Here is a 24,814-nt window from a genome sequence, read left to right on the forward strand (position 1 = left end):
ATATCCCGGCGGACGGTATATCGTTGTACAGTGTGCATATAGTCGGTGACGAGGAGGAGAGCGCGAAGACGTGTTTGATCCTTTTCTTTTTTCGCGACGGGTCGCGCGAGTCCCATTCGTGACGTACACGAGTGACCTTTATATCGAATATCGCTGTAATATTGCTTCCATTTCTCGCGCTCTCGCGCGTCGCATGCGTGTTCGCAAACACACGGGTTCCTTGTGACTCGACGAGTCATTCGCGGACGAGGCATTCAGCCCTCTCTCTTTGTCTCGAAGACGATGTTGTCCTTTCGCGAATTGCATTAAGCGGCGAGACTCGAGCGCGATCGACTTCCGACCGAGGACGGAGCAAAGTCGAGATAACGCGGACTTCCGACTGGTTTTCGACTTGGTTTCCTCTCCGCCGTGTTTGTATCCTGTATTTCGCGCGCGTTTCCGGTTCTTCAAGTCGAAATTCTTCCCGCCGGCTCTAAGGGACGAAGATGCGGAGTTATTGTTTCCGAGAGAAAGAGAAGCGCGAGGAGACGAGATCGGTCTCGTCTTGCGGCTTCCTACGCGCTGAAAGGCCGATCGACCACTCGCCGGATTTAACCTGAAGCACGTGCGACAAGTCGGCCAGGTGAATGACGAGAGCTCTTTCTTTCCGTCCTTTCGTCCTCCCGCAAAACCGAGCATGCGAGACTTGGAAAGAGAAGGCCTGCCATCCCACGCCCGGAGATTCTCTCAGAAGGCAAAAATGTCAGCGAGAATTGAACTGTAAAATCGCGACATTTAAGAAGGACGATGTTAGTTCCTCGAAGAGTTACCTCGGCGGAAGACGCCCTTCCGTCGCGAGCGGGAGACCTCCTTCGAAGGAAAGAACGCCACGTCGGGATTTCCTTCTCCTTATTTATCGGAAACACGTGACGGGAGATTCACCACGACGAACGCGATGCCAAAATTGTCGCATAGCAATAATTAGTAGGATTAATACCAGACTGACTCACTAACACAAAGTGTTCAAGAGCGCGAGGGTTCGTCGAGTGACGTGAGTCCCTTCAGGGGACTCGTCACTGAATGCCGCCGCGTAATTAGTGAACCGGCAATCGCGGGACTACGATCGCTACGAACAAACACAATCGTGAACACACCGAAGAGGCACGCCGAAGACGCACACACGCACACACATATATACATAAACACGCAACGTGTGAATTCCGACGGTTATTCCACGTAAGAATTCACTGAGACGAGCGGTCGGTGCAACTTTGCAAACGCGTGAATTTAACGAATCCGGGGAGAGGGAGACGAAGCAGAGTCGTTTCACGTGGACGATGCGACGTAACGCTGCGATTTCACGCTTCGATTTTCGCGCTTTCGCGATTATTTCCGATAAGCAGCGCTTTCATCGATCCCTTCATTCAACGGCTCCATTGACCGCGTCGGATTTCCTTTCGCTTCGTATACAATTCGGCCGTGCGGAGATGATCGACGAGAGAAGGAGTCTTCGGTGACTCGAGGGCGCAGCTTTTGTTATACTCGCTGACATTAATTTTGAAATCGTTGATGCGAGGAGAGCGTAGGAGGATGGCGGGAACGAAACTTTCGACTATTAACGAACGCGTACACACACGCGCGTACTCGGGCAAAGATACAACTGATACACCCACGCACGCGACACACACACACACACACACATATACATACACACACACACACAAGATATATCTAATAAGGCATCGGTTAAGATCTGACAGCGAAAAAAAATAATAAGATACCTACTTACTAATTACTATAGACGAGAACACACGTGCAGATTTAAGGATTTATGGAGGACTTTCTGTTGCTCGAATATTATTGTGCATTGTCTACTATATATAAATTTTATTGTATAAATTCTGTCGAGGCGCGCCTCCGAGCGAGAGTCGATGTTTCTTTTTCTCCTCGACCCCCGTATCTTCCTGTCGCGGGATCTACGAGGCATTCGAAAGAGATAGATACGCGCATACACACACACACACACACATGTAGAGAAAGTAGAGAAGGTAGGGTGGAGGAAAGAAGGGGAGGAAAGTGCGTAATCACAATTGCGGGAAAACCCCTCCGTCCGCGGGAGATTCTACGATAAACGCGGAATCAGCTTATCCTCCGAGAGGAGAAGTCATCTTCGAATTATACGAGTTTTCGATTCGATTACCAACGTCGGATAATCTCGACGTCAATCTGAAGTTCCCACTAAGGAATCCGATTGTGACTTTATCGCGGGCAACGCGATGCAGGAAGACGCGCGGCGATTGTCTCCCACCTGCACATTCGGGGTACAGATGCTTTTCTCGATATCTATAATCCACGTATAGATATACGCAAAAGAAAGTGTCCGGTCACCGCCGCTTTATCGCAAACAGGTGTCATCTGCGCGCGGGATCGATCGAATTAACAAGTAAATAGCGCACCATTTTATCCTTATCTCGGCCGAGGTGCTCAAGAAATCTTCGTCGAATGAGAGAGATAAAGCGCGATGTAAAAACAATAGATGACACTATGGAACGAAGGTTAAAGGCTCTTTCGATCAGTGCTCTTTTTTAAGCAGGGAGGAAAACGTTTCTCCGTTCATCAGTTCTCTTTCCTTTTCGAGGCGACGCGCGATCGAACGCGCCATTTTTTCGCGCGTTCGGCGGATTTTCCGCACGCTTCACCTTCTCGCTTATTTACGCACTTTCCTCCGCGACACAACGCGCAAATGTGAGACAAGGAGGAAAATATCGAAAAGAAAGAAAAAAAAAACAAAAATCGAACAGGGTCGAGACACTCTAGCTCGGAGACGTATCCCAATAGTTGGCCTAGTACCATGTTTCATATTTTTCGCCCCCCAGGGTACGCAGTGGATCGTCGAACGATTGATCGTCTATTGTATGATTATTGACATTCTTCCAGAAATTTTATTGATAATATATAAACTTTATCGCTACCGTTGAACATAGTAATATTTGGGGGTATGATTAGGGCGATACCTTCGGTATTTATTGAGGGCACTGAGAATATATACTATATCGAAAGCGAAAGAGAGAGAGGAGAAAGAGAGAGAGAGAGAGAGAGAGAGAGAGTGAGAGAGAAAAAGAGAGAAAGGGAGAGAGTGCGTGAGTGTGTGAACGATAAATGAGTAAAAATGAAATGAGGGAGGCATGAAGAAGATCGAGAGAGAAAGAGAGAGAGAGAGAGAGAGAGAGAGAGAGAGAGAGAGAGAGAGAGAGAGAGAGAGAGAGAGAGAGAGAGAGAGAGAGAGAGAAAGAAAAAAAGAGAAAAGGAGAAAGAGGGAGAGAGACAACCCCGGAGGGTTGGTAGAATTATTATATATATCTTTTATATATATATATATATATATGTATACAAAAGATATATAAAAAAAGGGTTGGAAAGACATTTGCGTAAGAAACGGGGGCGGGTGATGAACGAAATGAAAAAGAGATAGCTGTGTATAGCAACGTAACGAGTTTTTCCGGTAGAGAAACGAAAGAAAATACAGGAGCGAAAAAAAGAAGGAGGAAGAGGAGCAGGAGACATTGTAGAGTCCTCTTCCTCTTTCGTGCGATGTAAAGAGAGTCGGGAGCAGCGAGAGAACCAAGGTTGAGATAATTAAATATTGTACGTATGCGAGCGTGGAAATATGGTACACGAGAGTAAAGACCCTTTACGTTTTCTCACTCATTACGTGAAACGGTACGTTAGTAATGGATATATTATGATTACGATGATTGCTATATTCGTTGTTATTGTTCCTCGGTTGTATGCGGAGACGTTTAAGAGTGATCCATTTGTACAATCATTGAGTCATTAAAATATGATTATTCATTATGGAAGCTATTCGCATTTTTTTCTCCCCTCGCTCATTCCCGATGTTTTTATATTCCCGACGAATGAAAAAAATAAAATCGCCCAATATTCTTAAGGTTCTTAAAATTGCATGTAAAAAGATCAGATCATGATCTGTGGTATGATACAGAAATGGATAAATCACATACCGAGATATGCAGAGATCTAAAGGCGCAGCGAAGAAACGGAGTCAGCCAGTCGAAGATGAATGTCCGCTACGAGATGATCGAAGAAACTGAAGCCCGGGATGTCCGTCTCGAAACGATAAATGCGGAAGAAAAATGAAAAGTCTGAAACAAAAACACGCCTGGATACTTTACTAAAAGTGACTCTCAAAATTGAAAATGATAAGAAGAATCAACGTTAAACATACAAAAAGCAAAAAAACAAATTATCGGTCATTTCTCTCAGCCGGATTTAAACGCTCGCATTTTGTTTTCCGAAATCCTGATGAAATAAATACTATTTGAACACGTGCAGCATGAATACACATATAGTTTTATCGCGTCAATTCATATCGATAACCCGCAGGTGTTCGATAATCCATCGATTTACTTGGTGAGTGATTAACGAGAGTTGAAAAATTGGAACGGTAAATTGATACACTTGAGTTCGTCTACGACCGATAAGTGTCCCATACATGCACGTGCGCACATTTATTATTCATTAAATTCACCTGGCTTCAACGAAGCGCAGCGTTTATTTTTTTATTTTCAGCAGAAAAATTCCTCATGCAATAAAATTTCTCACACAGGATATGCAATTTCTTAGTCGCGCATATGTATGTACATTATTTCCTCGATTAAAATATGAAATACGAATAAAGAGCGCAATATTCGTTATCGCTGTCATCCTCTCTCCGTCGTTGAACTTTCTGTCTACCTTGTCTAATCTGATCCTTAATAACTAATCAATATCGACTATCTTCAGTATCAAGCGATTATCGAATAACAATCTGTCGACGATAACAGGACACATTGGGATGCTCACCTGCGCGATACGACACTGAATGTCGTACGCACCAAGTAGTACTGATAAATTCGTCTGGATATCGAGATATACTGCCCGTCATTCGTGACGATTAAATCGAGCTTAATTTAGGAAGTGAACAGAAACGAGACGTTTCAGCAGTCGTTCGTCCGACGCGAGCGAAGAGCCGTTCTTCTCCACGAGCATCGCGACGCCGAGGTGTCTCAAACATCTTCGAGATTCGTGTCCGAAAATCCGACGAGTCGATCGCACGAAACCAACCCGTAAAGTGAAACTTAACGGGGTGCACTCGCGAAGCGAAGTGAATCAGATCGCGGTGCAATAGTGAAGAGATTACCGCGCTCGGCCGAAGAGAAATATACCATCATATGGATATATAATAACACACAATAAAATATTTATCGCGTTGGAAGGTGCGCGTATAATGCCGTCCGGTCCGAAATTCCAACCTGAACTGAGCGAAATCGCAGGCTTAACGGTATTCGGTGATTAACGGTATCAAGATCGGTTCACGGAACTGCAGCACATTCAGCCATTTGTAAGCTGAAGGAGATTATCATCGGGAGATATCATCGTGCGATTTAAAGACCACGACAAAACTTCATCGGTCTTGGAGTTCTCAATTGACAAGAGCGGTTCCCGCAGCCATGGGGTGTCCGCGAGTGCTCGGTCTCCTGTTCGCGCTGTGTTACGTTGTGATCCTGGCGGAAGGACGCGATACACTCACTTGCTCGTGGTACGGTGAGTGTGGAGAGTCGAGTAAAGGTTTACCGCGCACCTGCGTGTCGAACATCACCGCCCAGCTGATCAACAACGCGACCGCCAAGGACGTCCTGCTGAAAAGATGTCCTCATTTCTTCGAAAGCACCAAGGGTTCGTATCCCGAGGTCAATTGTCATCTGATTCGCGCCTGACGAGCGTGAGAGGGTCGTGAAACGAGGGGATTTGGTAAACACCAAGTAATAGTAATGTTACATTGATGTTATAATTTCACACTCAACGATGCGATTGTTACATACAACATGCGTTGTTATATCGCATTTGTACAAATATTGTTAAGAGAAATAAAATATCGACATAATATTACCGTCACTCGATGTTTACTGAGAAGCTTGTGACTCGGGTATAAGTACTTGGAACGCGCGATGTCTCCCGCAGAGCCGAAGACGTGCTGCGACGCCGGCCAGATCCTGACGATGAGCGGGAGCATGAAAATGGCCGAGGCGATTTTCGGCAGGTGTGCGACCTGCGTGAGGAACATGTTCCGGCTGATCTGCGATCTGACCTGCAGCCCTGAGCACAGTCGGTTCCTCAGGGTGACCAAGACCGCCAAAGACGACGAGTTCAAGTACGTCGACGAAGTCGAGGTGAACTCAACAAGCACATCTCTTGACTCCCGCGCAATCCCCGCGAAAGATTCAACCGTGCCACGAAAAAATCGATATCGAGGAGCGGGAAAACTTGCGCGTAGACAAGCTGAGCGCGCGGCAAGCTCGTTTTGAAGATCGATCGTAGAAGCGAAATTTCTAAAGTCACACTATTCAACCGAAGCGTTTGGCCCAACGTGTTCGCGATGGAAAATTCAGAACACGGTGCTGATCGATCGTACGCAGATCGCAGTGTTTCAATCTCTCCCGTGCTCCTCAGGTTCACGTGAAGGAAGCATTCATAAACGCAACGTACGACTCGTGCAAATACGTGGTGAACCCTGCCAGCGGTAATCTCGCGATGGACTTGGCCTGCGGCGATAAAGGCGCCAGTAGATGCACCCCAAAATTGTGAGTTTGATAGTGAATAATAACAGTATATAACGATAAAATACTAATAAATCCTAAATACTAATACTAAATAATATATTACTAATAATATCACTAATAATAAATACTAGAGTAAAAATAATAATATATTAGGGCTACCGAAAAGTCTTTTCATATTTTAAAGCCTTCAATTTTCATGGTTATAGTACGAGTTCTTAATTTTAATTTGTACATCAACCTTCTTCATATTAAGATCGAGCTTACTTTATTATTTTCATGCAAAGTTTTACAATAAAAACGAAAAGACTTTCCGGTATCCCTAACAAATCAGATATGTGAGTACGCGTGTGCGATTAGCGCGTTTAATATTACGCGCAGCAGGACACTGCCGCAGGGATCTCATACGATTCGCGCAATTTGCAAAGGTGGTATAAGTACATGGGTGATTACGAGAACAATGTCTTCACGCCCTTTCAAATGAATTACATCTACGACGTGGCCGAGGAATGGGGCGACGAGCCGTGGGAAGCGGAAACCAAGAAGTGCAACGAGTCCTACGACGTAAGTGTGAAAAACGGAAGATACGCAAAAAGCACTCGCGAGTGCGGCCTCGCGGCACGCTCAACGCTGAGTAAGTCCCAACGTCAAGCTTGTCCACTTTCCACTAGAAATCATCCATCGCCTGCAGCTGCGTCGACTGCCCCAGCGCGTGTCCCGTGACGAAGTTAAAAATCGACAAACCCCATTCCTTTTTGATCGGCAGCTTCAACGGCTTCAGCATCGTGGTATCAATACTGGTCCTCGTGGTGACGATCATCGCTTCCGTCAGCTTCTACTTCATGACGAAATATAACAGGAAAGGTACGAAGGGCGTAGAGGAGCGAAGAGGTAGAAGATCGTAGGAGATCGAACCTCGGGAAAGAGTTCTGCCTCGAAAATCTGCATTCCATTCAGCTCGACTCTTGAGATATCGCTCTTACTCTGTCCCGCCAAATATGTTATCACAATCGGCTATTGTTTCAATTGGCGTATCTTGCGACTAAGGCTGTCCGCTGTCGAGTCGGCCAATTCAGATCGCATAGATGCGTTATGCTGGGGTGGGCTTGGTTTCATCCCTGCTGCAAATGCAGAGACTACTCAGCCCGCACGCCACGACAAGTTGCCACCCTTTGTGCGGGTCCTCATCTGAATACTTTTGCACCCCTAGGTCTTATGAGGCAAACGATACAAACGGGCGGCAGAGGTTGCGGTCAAAGGTGCCAGAAGATCTTTCAGAAGTTCTTCTTTGTGTGGGGAAGAGGTACTTGCGTTTTTCCTCCTCTTATACTATATCTAAATAAAATGGAATCTTTGATGTCGTTTTTTCTTTTTTCTTTTTAATTTTGTAATATAAAAGGGATTTTTAAGAGTAAAAGGGAACTGATTGATATCTGAATCCGTTTCGAAGCGGAGACGCTGCTCTCGATAACGCTGACGTGTGAAATAAATATAACTCGCAGTGTTTGCCACGTATCCCATTATCGCCCTGTTCACGATCTCATATGTCATCGTCGGTCTGTCCTACGGCATCGGGTATCTCGCGGTGACGGTAAATCCAATCGAAATCTGGGCGGCACCGGACAGCAGGGCGCGGATGGAAAAAGATTATTACGACACTCGATTCCAGCCGTTTTACCGAACCGAGCAGATTTACATCAAGCCCGTCGGCCTCGATAAGGTAAGGTAGGATAATGTAAGAATGCGATGCAATCGAAACCGCAAATCGAAAAACGATGCATCGGTACATCGATTATGATAATTACAATTGTTGTGCGAGTTTAACATGTTCGCTATCAGCGTCGCAAGCGTGTGACAACACGGTCACTTTCCGGTCACACGCGTGTGACTTTGCTTTTTACATCTATTTAAACAAATCAAGAGAGATCTTATATTTAAGATCTTCTCCAAGCAAATCGCGATCGCGATAAAGGACGTGATAATATTCAAGAAAAAGTCGTACCTCCGATATCAAGATGAGAATCTTTTCTCGTACTTCGCGATAGATAAAGCACCACACTACGACCGGAGTCTTGGAGTTCGGTCCGGTGTTCAACAAGGACTTCCTGCTGGCCGTGTTCGAGCTGCAGAAGAAGGTTCTCCAATTGGGCCAGGAGACCGACGAAGGCCTGGAAAAGATCTGTTACGCTCCCGTACAGAGCGATTTCACCGGACCGGTCACCCTCGACCTGTGCACGGTGCAGAGCGTTTGGGGATACTTTCAGAACGACATCGACCTGTTCAACAATACCATCATCTCCGGGGAATACGTGGTGAATTACTTGGACCACTTGTACAGTTGCATGCAGTGAGTAATGGCTGATCTCTCGCCTCCGCGCCTTTTAAGTTCACCTGGGAAAAAAAGAATCCATTAGTGAAACCGGATTTCTTCTTCGCCTGGAAACCAGACGGAAATCTATATTGACAACTTTTTCCCGTCTATGATTCACAAACCTTCCGGTTGTGCTTTCTTCTCCGACGAGTTTCAAATTTGCGTAATATGTTGTTACACGTAGAGAAGTAAGCCGGACAATGTTCACGCAAAATAAATGTTCAAACTTACCGTGGGGTAAACCGCCGGGATCGAAAGGGCTGAACGACTGATCTTTAACACGACGAATCTGCTCGTAGAAACGCACTCAACCCGCGCTGCTTAGCGCCTTACAAGGGCCCGATAATACCCGCCATAACGATAGGAGGTTTCTTAAAGGAGGGCGAATTCCAATACGACTCGGATGATTACATCAAGGCGACGGGATTGACTTTGACCTTCCTGGTGAAAAACTCGCTCAAGCAAGAGAAGCTCGCGCCCGTCCTGAAATGGGAGCAACGGTACGCGAAAATCTCCGGCAAGGGTAGCCGAACCCTCGGTTTTCCGCGGTTAAAAATAACGCGTGCCACGGAGACTCGATGTGATTAAGTCGCGTGAATTTTTAGCTTCCTCGACTTCATGGCGAAGTGGGTGAACGATGGCCGACCCGAGTTCATGGATGTCGCTTACTCGACGGAGAGATCAATACAGGACGAGCTAGACAGAACTTCGAAGGCGGAAGTATGGACGATGGTCATCAGTTACCTCCTCATGTTCGTGTACATCTCCATCGCCCTCGGCAAAGTCCGACTCTCACTCGTTGGCTGTTTCGTAAGTATCCCCTTTTTTGACATCACGAAACGTCGTTAGACGCATAAATACGCATTCGGGCAATTCTTTGAATCTCCACCCCCGGAATTCACAGCACGAAATTTCACAGCAGAAATCTGACTTTCAGAGCGAGAGCAGAATCGTGCTGAGCGTCGGCGGGATCGTCATAGTCATAGCGTCGGTCGCGTGTTCGCTCGGCGTTTTCGGTTACATCGGCGTGCCGACCACTCTGCTCACGATAGAGGTACAATGCTCCGCAAGAAGCGGAATTTAACAACCAAACGTACATACTTGAGGAACACTCACGGGAAAGAAACGAACTTTCGCGTTGTAAAACGCGAGGACTGTTCCTCAAACGTGCCTCATCGTGGCTCATCATGATTAACGCACATTTCGTCGTTATTTGTATCGTCCAGGTGATTCCTTTCCTGGTATTGGCTGTCGGAGTCGACAACATATTCATCTTGGTGCAAAATTACCAGAGGAACCCTCGACATAACGATGAAACGATAGCGGAGCACCTCGGCAGGGTCCTGGCTGCAGTTGGACCCTCGATGCTACTTACCAGCATGTCCGAATTTTTCTGCTTCCTCATCGGTAACATGACATGAATTGAACGAAGAAAGAAAACCAGCACGAAGAAGCGGCTATCTGTGATGACAGACAATTAAAAATGTTTCAGGAGCGTTCTCCTCGATGCCGGCCGTCAACACCTTCGCCATGTATGCTTCGTTGTCGATTCTAATTAACTTCCTTCTCCAGATAACCGCTTTCATTGCCTTATTATCCCTCGACTCTGCGAGATATGAGGTAAATTACTCAAAGAGCTCATCAAACGGGCTGTTTAAGCGAGAGAGTGGAGTTCTCTTACAAAATAAAAATATGACAGTGTGAGTAAACGATCGATGTGCTGGTTTCCAGGAGAATCGTCTGGACGTGCTTTGCTGCGTTCGAACCGAGAAGAGCTTGAAGGTCGAAGATCGTCCAGGCCTGATCCACGTGCTTTTCGAACGTTACTACACGCCATTCTTGATGAAAACGCCGACCAGGGTGGTCGTTACGGTGATTTTCGTCGCCGTTTTGGTCACTCACGTCGCGGTCATCCCGGAGATCGAAATTGGACTGAATCAAAAGCTCTCGATGCCGGAGGATTCTTACGTGCTGAAGTACTTCCAGGTAAGAGTGTCATATCATTGACCAACTACGGTCAAAGTTCCATCCTGATCTGTTTTCTTTTCTGATTGGTTTGTGAGAATTCGGGAAATGCTTTCGTCGATAAAGATCATTAATGAAATCATGGCTGATCAATCAAGACACGTGGTTCTAACGAATATTGTACTCGCTTAGTATATGGAAGACCTTTTGTCGATGGGTCCGCCGGTGTATTTTGTGCTGACGGAGGGCTTGAACTACAGCAAGAGAGAAGTGCAAAACGTCATATGCGGCGGTCAAGGATGCAGGTCGGATTCTTTGTATACGCAAATCTACTCGGCGGCCAGTCAGTCCTCCATGTTAGTATCCCCAAGATTCTCGCTCTAAAAATACCACACGACATAAATAAAATTGAACACAAAATAACGGTTACCGATTTCCGCATTAAAATACCATCGCTGTAATAAACATCGCAATGATTTCCCCCGGGAAATGCTTTCGATTACTTCAAGTTCACGAGACACGGACGGTCGACCATAAAATACATTTCGAATAATTGCAGCTCATATTTATCTAAAGCGGCTTCATCTTGGATAGACGATTACCTCGACTGGTCGACCATCGACGAATGCTGCAAGTACTTCCCCTCCAACGGGTCGTTCTGTCCTCACGACAATGGCAAGTGTCGCGTGATGTCGCGCAGCATCAGTATACTTTCAACTTCCCAGCGCAATTATAATTATAATAACAATCGCTACAATAATAATTTTCAGACTGGTGTACCAACTGCGAGATTCCAACGATTAAATCTCGGCCGACCGAGTGGGGCTTCAGGAAGTACATACCTTATTTCCTGAGCGATATTCCCGACGGAGAGTGCGCTAAAGGTGGCAGGGCAGCTTACTTCGACGTGAGTCTCAATAATGTCAATCAGACGCAATTCTGACCAACGCGGACCGATAAAGATCACTTTTCGACCGTGCTGCATCAAATTATAATAAATAATTAAGATCAACGAAACTTTTCCCCGATAACGCGAGCGGAAGATAATCGAAACCTTGTCTCCCGGAATAGGCGCTGAATTATTACTATGACGAGTTTGGCTTGACAGACGTGGGCGATTCGTATTTCATGGGTTACCACACTCCGCTGAAAAAGTCATCCGATTGGTACGAATCGTTACGGAGCGCCAGGATAATCTCAGACAAGATCACAAACATGATCAACGACGCCAAACTGTCGAACCGGAAGGTCAAATTGTTCCCGTACAGGTAAGTACAGCAATTCCCGACTCCCCTCGAGTTATAATCTCTCCGAGTGATTCTCTCCCAATGATGCGACATTTCAGCGTGTTCTATGTGTTCTACGAGCAATATCTCACCATCTGGTACGAGACCTTGGTGTCGATAAGCCTGACCCTCGCCGTGATCTTCGTGGTGACACTGATTCTCACGGGCTTCTCGCTCTTCTCCGCCTTCGTGGTCGTGTTGACTGTGCTGATGATAGTGGTGAATCTGGGAGGTCTGATGTATTGGTGGAACATCAGTTTGAACGCAGTTTCCCTCGTAAATTTGGTCATGGTTCGTGTCGAAATTCTTTTGACGGCAAACTCGGACGTTGAGAAGGAACGACAAATAAGATGATTTAACACGATATGCAATTATCGCGCATTGATAACTACGTCCTATAATTGTATCAGGTAAAATCAGACTAGATAAGTCTGATTTTACCGTTTTTTCTTATCGTGTTGAAACTTGCCTAGTTTTCGCCTTTTTCGTTCTCTGACGAGAGGACGTCGCGCTATGAATTATATCTACTTAAATTACAATTTAAACTTCGTGCTGAAAATATTGACAATATTAAACCGCTGAACCGAAACATGGACGTTTTACAGGCGGCTGGTATCTCTGTAGAATTTTGCAGCCACATAGTACACACTTATATCACTTCCACGGCGACGTCGAGCCTCAGCAAAGCGTCGGCGACGCTTTCTATCATGGGAACTTCCGTAAGTCGTTCTTTAAGCGACCCCGATGAATAAGTACGACTCGAGTCCTCGAGAGAGAAATGTTGCATCAACTTGATATGTTAACTCTTTCTCGGGCGAGTGACAAAATGGTATTTATTCGTTGCCACTGTCACAGGTATTCTCGGGGATCACCCTGACCAAGTTCGTGGGGATAGTGGTGCTCGCATTCGCGAAATCGCAGATCTTCAAAGTATTCTACTTCAGGATGTATTTAGGAATCGTTCTATTCGGCGCGGCGCATGGTTTGATATTTTTGCCGGTGTTATTAAGTTTTATAGGTAAATAACACGCACATAAACATTGCGTTTCTCTCACCAATATTATACAAGTTGAGCGTAATCATAATTTTTACAATTATAGGACCTACGTAGGGATAGATCCTACAGGAAGATCCGTAACGAAGAACGCCACGGATACTTGGATCTGCAAATGCCATACGAAATGATTCGTAACGTGTATTCGCTTGAAGATCTATTAGTGCAATCGATTGCAGAAAAATATGTAAATAATTTATAATTAATTTGTAATGTGCAGGTCAATTTTATTTTAGTAGGAACAAAAGATTTGAATTATCTCGTGAGTCTATTGAGCCCCAACTTATGCATTGTTACGTTCACATATTCTTTAAATATTTTAGTGTAAGTACAGAGATCTATGTGATAGCTTTAACGCATAAAATTAAACGACCCTAAAACAGAGCGGATTTTTCAAGGAAAGTTATGGAATGGTATAACTTTATGCGTTAAGACTGTTATGTTGATCTGTATACAACATTAGACTAAACATACGATTCTCTCTGTACTGTGTAACAATCAAACGGTATCATACTGTGTGGACGTAATTGGCGCGAATCGATGTGTCATCGAACGCATCATCTTCATACATGTATCATAATACATATCCTTTACACAGAAATTTAATAATTTCTGATATCATTTTCATCTTTTTTTGTTTATAAGATTTGTTAGACGTTATATAGGGTCAGTATATCTCTCATATCTGATTATACTTCATTTATTATATTATATAACTAAATATTGATAACATTAACATAAATCAATCACTTCAAATGACAGTTAGGATTTTATGTTATCATAATTATTTGCAGTTTTACGCCAATTATGTGATATTTTATATATGGTTTCTCCCATAATAAAATTCTGGCTACGTATTGAAATGATTGACTCTCTAATTAAAGGTTAACTAAAGTCATTCGAGAGGAGCGATTTTCAATATAATATTTAATGTTTCAGCGCTGTACAAGAATGTACATGGATTTTATATTTGTATGGACTATAACTTGCTACATTCTTGTCGCACTCGTCTTTTTATAATGCGCGGATAATTTTTAAGTGAACTCAAAAAATATACTTTGTGAATGTAAATTTTAAGCATACATTAAAAAAAGTAGAAATAAAAATATTCTATTACTGTAGATACTAATTGACTATGTAGTACTAAGAATATTCGACTCGAACTACAGCTTAAAAGCCTCCGCGAAGTCGTAAGACTAAATGCAGCGTGGACTCCTTCTGGATGTTGTAGTCCGATAGAGTTCTGCCATCTTCCAACTGCTTGCCAGCAAAGATCAAACGTTGCTGATCCGGAGGAATTCCCTCTTTGTCCTGAATTTTGGCTTTTACATTCTCTATTGTGTCAGATGCTTCAACTTCGAGGGTGATGGTCTTACCCGTGAGGGTTTTTACGAAAATCTGCATTCCTCCTCGAAGACGCAGAACCAGATGAAGTGTGGACTCTTTCTGGATGTTATAGTCAGAAAGAGTTCTGCCGTCTTCTAATTGCTTTCCGGCGAAGATCAGACGTTGTTGATCCGGAGGAATTCCCTCTTTATCCTGGATTTTAGCTTTTACATTCTCTATTGTGTCAGATGCTTCAACCTCAAGAGTGATGGTCTTACCCGTGAGGGTTTTTACGAAAATCTGCATTCCTCCTCGAAGACGCAGAACCAGATGAAGTGTGGACTCTTTCTGGATGTTATAGTCAGAAAGAGTTCTGCCGTCTTCTAGTTGCTTGCCGGCGAAGATCAGACGTTGCTGATCAGGAGGAATACCTTCTTTGTCTTGTATTTTTGCCTTTACATTCTCTATTGTGTCAGACGCTTCAACCTCAAGAGTGATGGTCTTACCCGTGAGGGTTTTTACGAAAATCTGCATTCCTCCTCGAAGACGCAAAACCAGATGAAGTGTGGACTCCTTCTGGATGTTATAGTCAGAAAGAGTTCTGCCATCTTCTAGTTGCTTGCCGGCGAAGATCAGGCGTTGCTGATCAGGAGGAATACCTTCTTTGTCTTGTATTTTTGCCTTTACATTCTCTATTGTGTCAGACGCTTCAACCTCAAGAGTGATGGTCTTACCCGTGAGGGTTTTTACGAAAATCTGCATTCCTCCTCGAAGACGCAAAACCAGATGAAGTGTGGACTCCTTCTGGATGTTATAGTCAGAAAGAGTTCTGCCATCTTCTAGTTGCTTGCCGGCGAAGATCAGGCGTTGCTGATCAGGAGGAATACCTTCTTTGTCTTGTATTTTTGCCTTTACATTCTCTATTGTGTCAGACGCTTCAACCTCAAGAGTGATGGTCTTACCCGTGAGGGTTTTTACGAAAATCTGCATTCCTCCTCGAAGACGCAAAACCAGATGAAGTGTGGACTCCTTCTGGATGTTATAGTCAGAAAGAGTTCTGCCATCTTCTAGTTGCTTGCCGGCGAAGATCAGGCGTTGCTGATCAGGAGGAATACCTTCTTTGTCTTGTATTTTTGCCTTTACATTCTCTATTGTGTCAGACGCTTCAACCTCAAGAGTGATGGTCTTACCCGTGAGGGTTTTTACGAAAATCTGCATTCCTCCTCGAAGACGCAAAACCAGATGAAGTGTGGACTCCTTCTGGATGTTATAGTCAGAAAGAGTTCTGCCATCTTCTAGTTGCTTGCCGGCGAAGATCAGGCGTTGCTGATCAGGAGGAATACCTTCTTTGTCTTGTATTTTTGCCTTTACATTCTCTATTGTGTCAGACGCTTCAACCTCAAGAGTGATGGTCTTACCCGTGAGGGTTTTTACGAAAATCTGCATTCCTCCTCGAAGACGCAAAACCAGATGAAGTGTGGACTCCTTCTGGATGTTATAGTCAGAAAGAGTTCTGCCATCTTCTAGTTGCTTGCCGGCGAAGATCAGGCGTTGCTGATCAGGAGGAATACCTTCTTTGTCTTGTATTTTTGCCTTTACATTCTCTATTGTGTCAGACGCTTCAACCTCAAGAGTGATGGTCTTACCCGTGAGGGTTTTTACGAAAATCTGCATTCCTCCTCGAAGACGCAGAACCAGATGAAGTGTGGACTCCTTCTGGATATTATAGTCAGAAAGAGTTCTGCCATCTTCTAGTTGCTTGCCGGCAAAGATCAGACGTTGCTGATCCGGAGGAATTCCCTCTTTATCCTGGATTTTAGCTTTTACATTCTCTATTGTGTCAGATGCTTCAACTTCGAGGGTGATGGTCTTACCCGTGAGGGTTTTTACGAAAATCTGCATTCCTCCTCGAAGACGCAGAACCAGATGAAGTGTGGACTCTTTCTGGATGTTATAGTCAGAAAGAGTTCTGCCGTCTTCCAGTTGCTTGCCGGCAAAGATCAGACGTTGCTGATCTGGAGGAATTCCCTCTTTATCCTGAATCTTAGCCTTTACATTTTCTATTGTGTCAGAAGCTTCGACCTCAAGAGTGATGGTCTTGCCTGTGAGAGTCTTCACAAAGATTTGCATGTTTGATCTAAAACAAAATATTGACAATATTGTGACTAGAAACATTATATGAATTGTATTGTGTTGTCATGATATAAAATAGAATTGTTATTCCACAATAACATTGGGAAAAAGCAATGGCATTTGTTGGAAGGGACAAAGGAATGACATGAATATAAAACGGATTTTTCCGGTTAACTATCGTATATTGGATTGTGTTGAATTTCAAAATCAGCCTTCGTTAATCGTTTTATATTTTATCATAAATATAAAACCCGAAGCTTAAATTAATTATTACGTAATTAATAATTAATTACAAAGCTTACGGATAATCGATCGTACAGAACAAACAGGGATTTAGCAAAATGGAGGATGACGCCATGGAACGAAAGGATTTCTAATGGATACAACAGTAGATTTTCGCACACGGCCGTTCGTATAATTCCGTTGATTACTTACTTGATATCAAAACGACTTGTAAACTACCAAGAACCGCAATACAATTCAGGCAATTCGGCAAAAAAGACTGAGAAGACAAGCGGTCCAAACAACTGACAGTCACGGAAAGAGTCTACACACGAAGTGCGACGAATAAGAAGAACGACGTCATCGCTTCTTCCTCAACTATACGCGCCTGCGCTCTGTTCAGTTGCGCTATATCGAGTGGTCTGTTCTTTTTAGTTGCACTGCTGAACTGGTGCAAGAAGTTAGAGTGAGATAACTATATTTTTTATCACTCTACAAATTTATAGAATTTGTAAAAATAAAGAGTTCTTAATTTATCACTAAATAAGCTTAATAGCGATCTAATAATAATAATAATAATAATAATAATAAACTCATTTGCTTTGACGAAAGAGCAGATTGCTACGAACGTAGTTTCAAAGTCTCCGTTAGGAGCCTCCACCATTCTTAATGAAAAATTGAGATTATGGCACAATTGGTAGTTGATATTAGATATATTTTTTTATAAATCTATTCTTTATACTCGCACTGAATTATATTATAATTATCAAATTAAATGTTCACAATCTTTGTATTTTAAATCGTCCTGAGTTTATCTTAAGATGATTCACAGCCAATGAGAGACTTTTAGAATATCTTAAGATGAATTAGATACGATCTTAGGCGTATATCAGACTATAAATACTGCTTTATGTACTTAATAAGTTGAGAATCACATGCAATCTCATTTGAGTTTTGCAAGTGAGTAAGCAATTTCTAAACTTGATTTTCTATTATCTAAGATAGGTAAATTGCTTGTCAAGCATTGGACATAGAATGCATGCAGCACGAATTCTTCGTCAGTAACTACGGTACTCATCTCAATTGCAGCTACTCTGTGCTTTATGTGTTTATGTCGCACTTATGTGTATATTGAAATAACAAATACATGCCGAAATAGGTACACGGATACATACTGGACAGTATCGTACATAGTTGTCATCTTTCCGACGAGACCGGCAGTTCATAAACAATCATGAAGGACGAACTAATGGTGGTGATTTATGTGGCTACAGAAGAGGAAGAGTTTAATATCCCATTATCCTCCAATCTGAGCATAGAGGATTTATGTATTCAGGTATATGCGCATAACATTCTTATCTTCCTTTTAGATAGATAAATGTAGACGTTGCTCTCATAATACACCAAGAACGAACTGTTTTTAATTTGACAGCTTAAACTTTGTTATTAACTTAAACTTTGTTATTTGTTTCGATTGTTTGCGACCGATTAATCAACACATTGACATTGTTTTTCCATAAAATAACACGATTTGTTGCAAATGTTTCACAATCACTAGATAAACTGCAGCAATGTGTAACTTTCATCACAAAAAAATACTAATTAGAAATTTATGATTTGCATTGTATTCTTGAAAAGTACCAATGTTATTAATTAGCAATAATACTATAGTAATAATAAAATTTTACAATAGTATGTGCAAAATTTCATATTTATTAACTGATCTCTGTGTTATAATTTCTGAATTTTTGAGCGAACAAAAATATTAAGCCTTTCTCGCTTAATCTCGCTTAATAGGTATGCAGGAGACTTGGGATAGGTCCAATAGCAAAATATCTCTTTGCCTTGCAATGCCATTCTTCCAAACTGTGGTTTCCTTTTTGCCACAAACTTGACAAAAAGGGGAAATATAAGTTCAATTTTCGTTTGAGATTCAAGCCATCCAGTTTGCAGAGATTAAAACATATAGATAAACAAGCATACAATTATTATTTTCAACAAGCTCGTTCTGATGTAATGGATAATAAAGTACCTGATATTGTTTATGAAACACACAAAAAGGAATTAATTGGCCTAGGAGTCAGTGATATGTACAGGTAAGATACATATCCAACAAAAAGGATACATTTTTTTCATAGTTTCTATTTATCCAACCAAATTGCTCATTTCAACTAATCCTCCATAGATTTGTTTCAAGATAGATTTTGTTTCATGGAGGTTTAATATAATTTTAATCCATAATATTGTCTAACATTTTTCTTCTATGATAGGGTAATGCTCGAGAAACAATTGCCACGAGAAACTGTAGAATCAGATTATAAAAAATATATACCAAAAGAGTGTGTAAAAAGACATGCCTTCTTCATTAAGAAACCTATACGCAATGCATTGGGTCGATTATCTGGGCATAATGCATCTCATGTCAAGGAAGAATATCTGAAGCAATTTGAGTGCATGGCTCCCAACTACCCTTATGAGGAGTATAAAGCACTGATGGATAAACTGGGTCCTGATCCACCAGCTAAGGTCTTACTTAGGGTAAAAATCGAGGAAGTAAAGTTCTATGATACGGACAGCCGTGAATGGAATACACTTTGTGCAATAGAGGATCTTTGTTTCATTTCCATAGGGTAATATTAAATGTACAACACAAGATATTCTAACAAGATAACATTTTTTTCAGAATGTATCTTAATGTAATCTTGAAGCACGAATCAGTTATATCGAGCATACGCGAGAAAGAATGGAACCTGTATTTAGTTTAATCTGCACCTCCAGGCAAGCTAACAACGTGGAAGTTTCGAGGAAAAATGGCATACCTACATATTTAACATTTGACGACAACGCACATTTAATGTCCTTCGTGTCCGCGTTGGACGGGTATTACCGATTGTCCATTAAATGGACTTTCAATCTATGCAGCAGTGTTATCACGCCTACCTTGGATAGACTGCACAAGTTAAAGTGCCATGGTCCAGTCGGGTGAGACGATCTCTTCATGAAATGGCTATAGAGTCACGTGTTTACATGTTAAATAGGTAATAGTGCGAATAAATTCGCGAAATGTTTCAGGAGAGAATTCTCGTACGCCAAACTCAAGGAGAAACGTGCCAACAAAGCGGGAACTTACATACTGCGCGAGAGCGAGACCGAGTACGATGTTTACTACATCGATGTTTGCGGAGCAGATGGGAAAATATTAACGCAGAAAATAGAGCAGGTTGCATCTAACGAATTTGCGCTATCAAATAGCACAGAGAGGTACAAATCTCTGGGACATTTGATCTTTTCGTTTCAAGAGCCCGCCAGTGTTCTATACCTCGCAGAGTGCTTGCCACCTTCGGAATATGGTATACGCTCTTATCGATTTTACTACGCGGTTTTTATCGCATACAAGTTCAGCGTCACGATTGCTATACTCTGCTTCGAAATCATCGAAAGCTGACTTATCATCCATTGTATCATGTGAAATTCTTGTCTCACAGACGTATCGCCATTATTGATATGCGCCTCGGAAACAGTCGGGAACGAAGTAGCGGCGGACGAGGAAATAATCAGTAACATGTTGGAGGGCGGGCCACGGTGCGTTCAGTGGAAAGATTTGCAGATGTACAAAGCGTTCGTCAAGAGGGACGAGGATCTAGGTCGCAAATCGCCCACGAAACTGTACCACGCTATGTGGCGAATCGCTAAGGGCAAGAAACTCGAAGTCGCGATGAAGGTGCTCAAGAACGAAGAGAATAATTATACCAAAGAGTTCCTGGAACTAGCCGGCAAGTGGGGCCAATTGCGATCGGGTGCTTTGGTGAGGTAGATATGAAAACACGACTAACGATGGCAATACAAGTAACCTCATGGGGTAAATTGTAAATTAACGTATCGTTTTAACTGACTGTAGATTGTATGGCATAACTGTGGCGCCTACGATCGGTATGTTGCTCGAAAACGCGCAGATGGGTCCGTTAGACAAGTATCTACGTAGCAATCCTCCGCAAACTATAAAAACGGCCGACATGGTAGAAGCCACAACTTGTTTGGCGACGGCTCTGTGGCACTTGGTAAATTTGTCTAAACGCTAAGAGCAATTCCGAGTCTTGTCCTAAAGTTTATCCAGTTTATCGAACCTAAACCGAATCGCGTGTTCGCTTAGGAGGAGAATAACGTGGTGCACGGGAATATACGATGTAGGAAGCTGCTGGTGCACACTCACACCGCCAATAGTTTTATCGTTAAATTAACGGACCCCGGTATTTTTACTAATACAGAAGCCGAGTAAGTCAAGGGAGGATAAGTATCGTCTAATCATGTCAATTTTTTTCCCTTTCTCATTTTTTTTTTTCTTTCTAAAACTCTAATATGATATCTGGATTCTCTTTCCTCTCACACAGTCTACACTGGATACCGCCTGAATGTTATTCGAATCTAGAATCCGCGAAAGGCAACGCGCAAGCCGACATATGGGCGCTGGCTACGACTATTTGGGAAATATTTTCCAGGGGGCTTCCAATCTGGAAAATATCCCCACCCTTGTATCCCAACGCTAATATCGTCAAGAAGGTATATTCAAATTCTAACGCCTGTTACGATGTTACCTTACCTGCGACGTTTATTTCGCGTATAGATAACGCTTCACAATGTATTTTCATTCGTGTTCGACTGTACGATTGAATGGCGTTCTATTGCAGTTTTATGAATCCGGATACCGGTTACCCCAACCTGCGGGTTGTCCAAACAGCGTCTACAGGCTGATGCTGCAGTGCTGGGGCGAGAATAACACGTCGAGGAAACAACCTCAGGCAATCATGCGAGATATCAATCAGATTCTATATCAAGTGTACAATTCCCGTAGAACACACGCTTACGCCACGGCATTCCCTAAACTCTTCAAAGAAAATTACCGAATTCTCAAGAACAAGGATGACAACGATGACGACGTCGACGACGACGATGTCGAGGTCGACGATGTCGAAGATGTTGACGATAACAACGACGACCTCGACGAAGACGACGACGACGATGACGACAATGAAGATACGATAGGGAGCACGGAAAATGGCGGATCGCGAAGGAGTTCGAATTTCACGGAATATACCAACTTATCTTGCGGGGATACGGAGGATGGTGAGCTGATTTCAACTAATGGAAGCTACTGATCTTGTTCGTTTCTTAGCTTTATCTATTATTTCTTTCAATTGCTCTCGATCGAAAAAAATATATTAGTCGAGTGATAAAATGCACACGTGAATCTTCTTCTACGGAAATTTGCTCAACTTCATTAATTACGCGCGATCTCTCCTCTCGTTTTAATTATGATGATTATTCAAGCGGAGACTAAGATTGAGAAACTGCTTTTAGCCACTTCGAGTACGAAGACTTTCTTCATCCCTATCGACTATACAAAGGATTTATCATCCTACCTGGACTTGCTGTTGCGCACAATGCGCGGTGGGACTAAGAAGCATAGCAAGAATCGTGTTCTTCGTATGAATCGGGAAAGTAGCATCAGCGACATGATACACTTGGAGAACGGAAGTAACAACGGCAGCATCGTCTACGAATGCTCTCCGAGCCAAATGCAGGATGTCTTCGAGCTAGACGCGGAGTGCAATGTAATCCTGCAAGGACTCATCGGTCAAGGTTTTTACGGCGAGGTGTACAAAGGTGCGATCGAGAGGGAAAATAGCAAGGACGAGCCGCAGCTGGTGGCCATCAAGAAGCTCAAAACGCGCTCCATGGACACAGGTCAGCGCGACTTCGAGAGGGAAATTTCGATTATGAAGGTGAGACTGAAAAAAATCGTCTTGAAAATCGAGCGACATTTCTTTTTCGAAACACGTTACTCGGGACTTTCGAAAAATTCCCTCTTCTATAGATTATAGAAAAGGTTATGAAAAAGACTGTGTCTACTTCGCCAGTTTTAGTTATGGAAACATTAAAATATTTTGATACTTTAAGAGCGTCGTCTCACGAGATCTCCCGTTAAGCACAACTCTAAATTTCGTTCATTGATTATTAAAATATTAGACAATCATTATCTTGATGATCAATGCGTATTGCGGCTCATATAAAAAGAATCTTCTACGTTACTTGAGGATTAATCGCGTAATACTGTTGGTATCACGTAATTACACGTAACGAGTAACAAGTTAATTGCCATGTGCGTAACCGTCCCTCTTTCGTATGTTTCACAGACCCTCGCGCATCCGAATATCGTGCAAATCCTGGCGGTTTTGTCGGACCCGGAACCGTGCCTGGTCATGGAATTCGTCAAGCACGGTTCGCTGCAGAGTTACTTGGCGATTAACCGGCACAGTCTCACGCACAACAGACTACTGAATTTCGCCCACGATATCGCCACAGGCATGGATTATCTCGGTAACATGAATATCGTTCATCGAGATCTCGCAGCAAGAAACATTTTAGTAGCGGACGAGAACCGAGTAAAGATCAGCGACTTCGGTCTCGCGCAAGTGATGGGCAACAACGAGTATTACATACTACAGACCAACCGCGATCTTCCGATAAAATGGTAAATGTCGCAAGAGTATTCATTGATTATTCTTCGTCGTGGAGAATATCGATAACGGTATGAACTCGTCTCGACAAAGGCGATCTTTCTTCTTGCATTTCCGAGATCGATCGTAATCGTCAAGATGAGCTTTATAATCTCGAACTTTCTCTACGGAATACACTCGGTTGCAAAACAGTTTAGGTACAATGAGCTTCAGAGCACAACTGATGGTCTAACAAGAGAACGAATCAGTCAAAAATAAGTTCTCTCATTGGACTATCAGCTGTATTATAAAGTGCATCGTTCATTGCGTTTAAGTCGTTTTGCCTCCTGTTACATAACGCATCAACTGTTACTTATTACTATAAAGTCTCATCAACGCTGAGTCTAAAGTCTACTCACCACTTTCTCAGGTACGCACCGGAGAGTCTTAGGGACGGTAAATTCTCGACCCGTTCGGACGTGTGGTCGTTTGGCGTAACGATGTACGAAATCTTCAGTTTGGGCGAGGACCCGAAACTGCCGGGGTTCCAACAGAAACGCACAGACGACAGTCGCAACGTCGATGACCCAGAGGAAGGCAGTAGCGCCGAGTTGTTGATCGCATTGGAACAAGGCGCCCGTCTTCCTTGCCCGCCTAAGTGCCCACAAGCAGTGTACGTGAAGCTGATGTACCCCTGCTGGAATCTACAGAGCCAACTGAGGCCTAAGTTTTCCACGTTGTGTCAGGATATTCAGCAGCTCTTTAGCGAGTATTGAAGTGTCCTCTCGTCGTTGCGGGTCACCCTGTTGGCAAAAATATAGACTGGCTACCCCACTACACTTATCCACTCCTGTCCTTCATTTTAATAGTTTGACGAGTTTATGAAGCTCAACACAGCTTCGTAAACGAGCTTCATCGGGACCTCTCTCTTGCACCTCGCACCATTTGATACTAGATATATATCGAACTTCAAATTACCTTTTACGATCGCAACGCCTTCCGACACAAGGTATATATCGATAATCGAGACTACGAATGCGAACGGTTAGAATTTGAGAAAAGAATCCGTTTAAGCAGAGACACGAAAACCAAGATTTCCTTACCCAACCCTTGTCCTGGACGGTCAATTTGCAAACGGCTTGCCGCGTATATGTATTTTGTTAATTTTTTATCCCTCGACCATACCCCGAGGTGAGAGAACCTCTCACCCGACCGAAAAGCAATCGAGGAATCAATGTAATTCAAAAGCGCGATATCGAACACGCATCTCCCATAGCAAAGGTGTATCTAGTCGACTATCGTGTCGCTACTTTATTATTCTACGATGTGAAATAAACGGCCGCAATATTTTTTCAACTTGTAGCTTC

At 43.1% G+C, this 24,814-nt stretch overlaps 3 protein-coding genes across 4 annotated transcripts; 2 read left to right on the forward strand and 1 right to left on the reverse strand.

Annotated features, from left to right (window-relative positions):
* Positions 1-3,329: 3,329 nt before the first annotated feature.
* On the forward strand, positions 3,330-14,068 carry LOC105190879 (NPC intracellular cholesterol transporter 1 homolog 1b). The gene is made up of 22 exons (XM_025303965.1): positions 3,330-5,715; positions 6,001-6,209; positions 6,490-6,620; positions 7,025-7,160; positions 7,268-7,460; positions 7,807-7,899; positions 8,099-8,316; positions 8,642-8,943; positions 9,267-9,467; positions 9,573-9,777; positions 9,905-10,021; positions 10,194-10,374; positions 10,460-10,587; positions 10,699-10,953; positions 11,125-11,288; positions 11,492-11,607; positions 11,703-11,839; positions 12,004-12,200; positions 12,278-12,509; positions 12,824-12,937; positions 13,074-13,236; positions 13,319-14,068. The coding sequence occupies exons 1-22, from the start codon at positions 5,490-5,492 to the stop codon at positions 13,327-13,329; spliced, it is 3,729 nt and encodes a 1,242-aa protein (XP_025159750.1). The 5' UTR covers positions 3,330-5,489; the 3' UTR covers positions 13,330-14,068.
* Positions 14,069-14,184: 116 nt separating this feature from the next.
* On the reverse strand, positions 14,185-17,336 carry LOC105190878 (polyubiquitin-A). The gene is made up of 2 exons (XM_011153873.3): positions 17,167-17,336; positions 14,185-16,735 (listed from the first exon to the last, which is right to left on the reverse strand). Exon 2 carries the CDS (start codon positions 16,726-16,728, stop codon positions 14,443-14,445), a length of 2,286 nt encoding a protein of 761 aa, XP_011152175.2. The 5' UTR covers positions 16,729-16,735; positions 17,167-17,336; the 3' UTR covers positions 14,185-14,442.
* A 606-nt stretch (positions 17,337-17,942) lies between these two features.
* On the forward strand, positions 17,943-24,803 carry hop (tyrosine-protein kinase hopscotch). Of its 2 annotated transcripts, XM_011153871.3 has the most exons (14): positions 17,943-18,023; positions 18,113-18,289; positions 18,751-19,049; positions 19,224-19,583; positions 19,732-19,935; positions 20,026-20,303; positions 20,439-20,763; positions 20,852-21,011; positions 21,104-21,225; positions 21,342-21,510; positions 21,639-22,074; positions 22,309-22,733; positions 23,145-23,482; positions 23,878-24,803. In XM_011153871.3, exons 2-14 carry the CDS (start codon positions 18,188-18,190, stop codon positions 24,221-24,223), a joined length of 3,564 nt encoding a protein of 1,187 aa, XP_011152173.1. In that variant the 5' UTR covers positions 17,943-18,023; positions 18,113-18,187; the 3' UTR covers positions 24,224-24,803. The 2 variants fall into 2 exon arrangements, with proteins under 2 accessions (XP_011152173.1, XP_019700515.1); XM_019844956.2 differs by lacking the exon at positions 17,943-18,023 and having other exon boundaries at positions 18,067-18,289.
* Positions 24,804-24,814: the final 11 nt, after the last annotated feature.

This window comes from Harpegnathos saltator, unplaced genomic scaffold (genome assembly GCF_003227715.2).
Source record: "Harpegnathos saltator strain DR-91 unplaced genomic scaffold, Hsal_v8.6 scaffold117, whole genome shotgun sequence".
Lineage (NCBI taxonomy): Eukaryota > Metazoa > Arthropoda > Insecta > Hymenoptera > Formicidae > Harpegnathos > Harpegnathos saltator.

Bases quoted from the DNA above. Each gene is read 5' to 3' on its own strand.
- LOC105190878 (XM_011153873.3), bottom strand. From the start codon at position 16,728: ATGCAAATCTTTGTGAAGACTCTCACAGGCAAGACCATCACTCTTGAG.
- hop (XM_011153871.3), top strand. From the start codon at position 18,188: ATGAAGGACGAACTAATGGTGGTGATTTATGTGGCTACAGAAGAGGAA. The intron at 19,584-19,731 runs GTAATATTAAAT...CTGCACCTCCAG, and splicing joins CTTTGTTTCATTTCCATAGG to GCAAGCTAACAACGTGGAAG. The intron at 21,226-21,341 runs GTAAGTCAAGGG...CCTCTCACACAG, and splicing joins TTTACTAATACAGAAGCCGA to TCTACACTGGATACCGCCTG.
- LOC105190879 (XM_025303965.1), top strand. From the start codon at position 5,490: ATGGGGTGTCCGCGAGTGCTCGGTCTCCTGTTCGCGCTGTGTTACGTT. The intron at 10,954-11,124 runs GTAAGAGTGTCA...GTACTCGCTTAG, and splicing joins ACGTGCTGAAGTACTTCCAG to TATATGGAAGACCTTTTGTC. The intron at 11,840-12,003 runs GTGAGTCTCAAT...CTCCCGGAATAG, and splicing joins GCAGGGCAGCTTACTTCGAC to GCGCTGAATTATTACTATGA.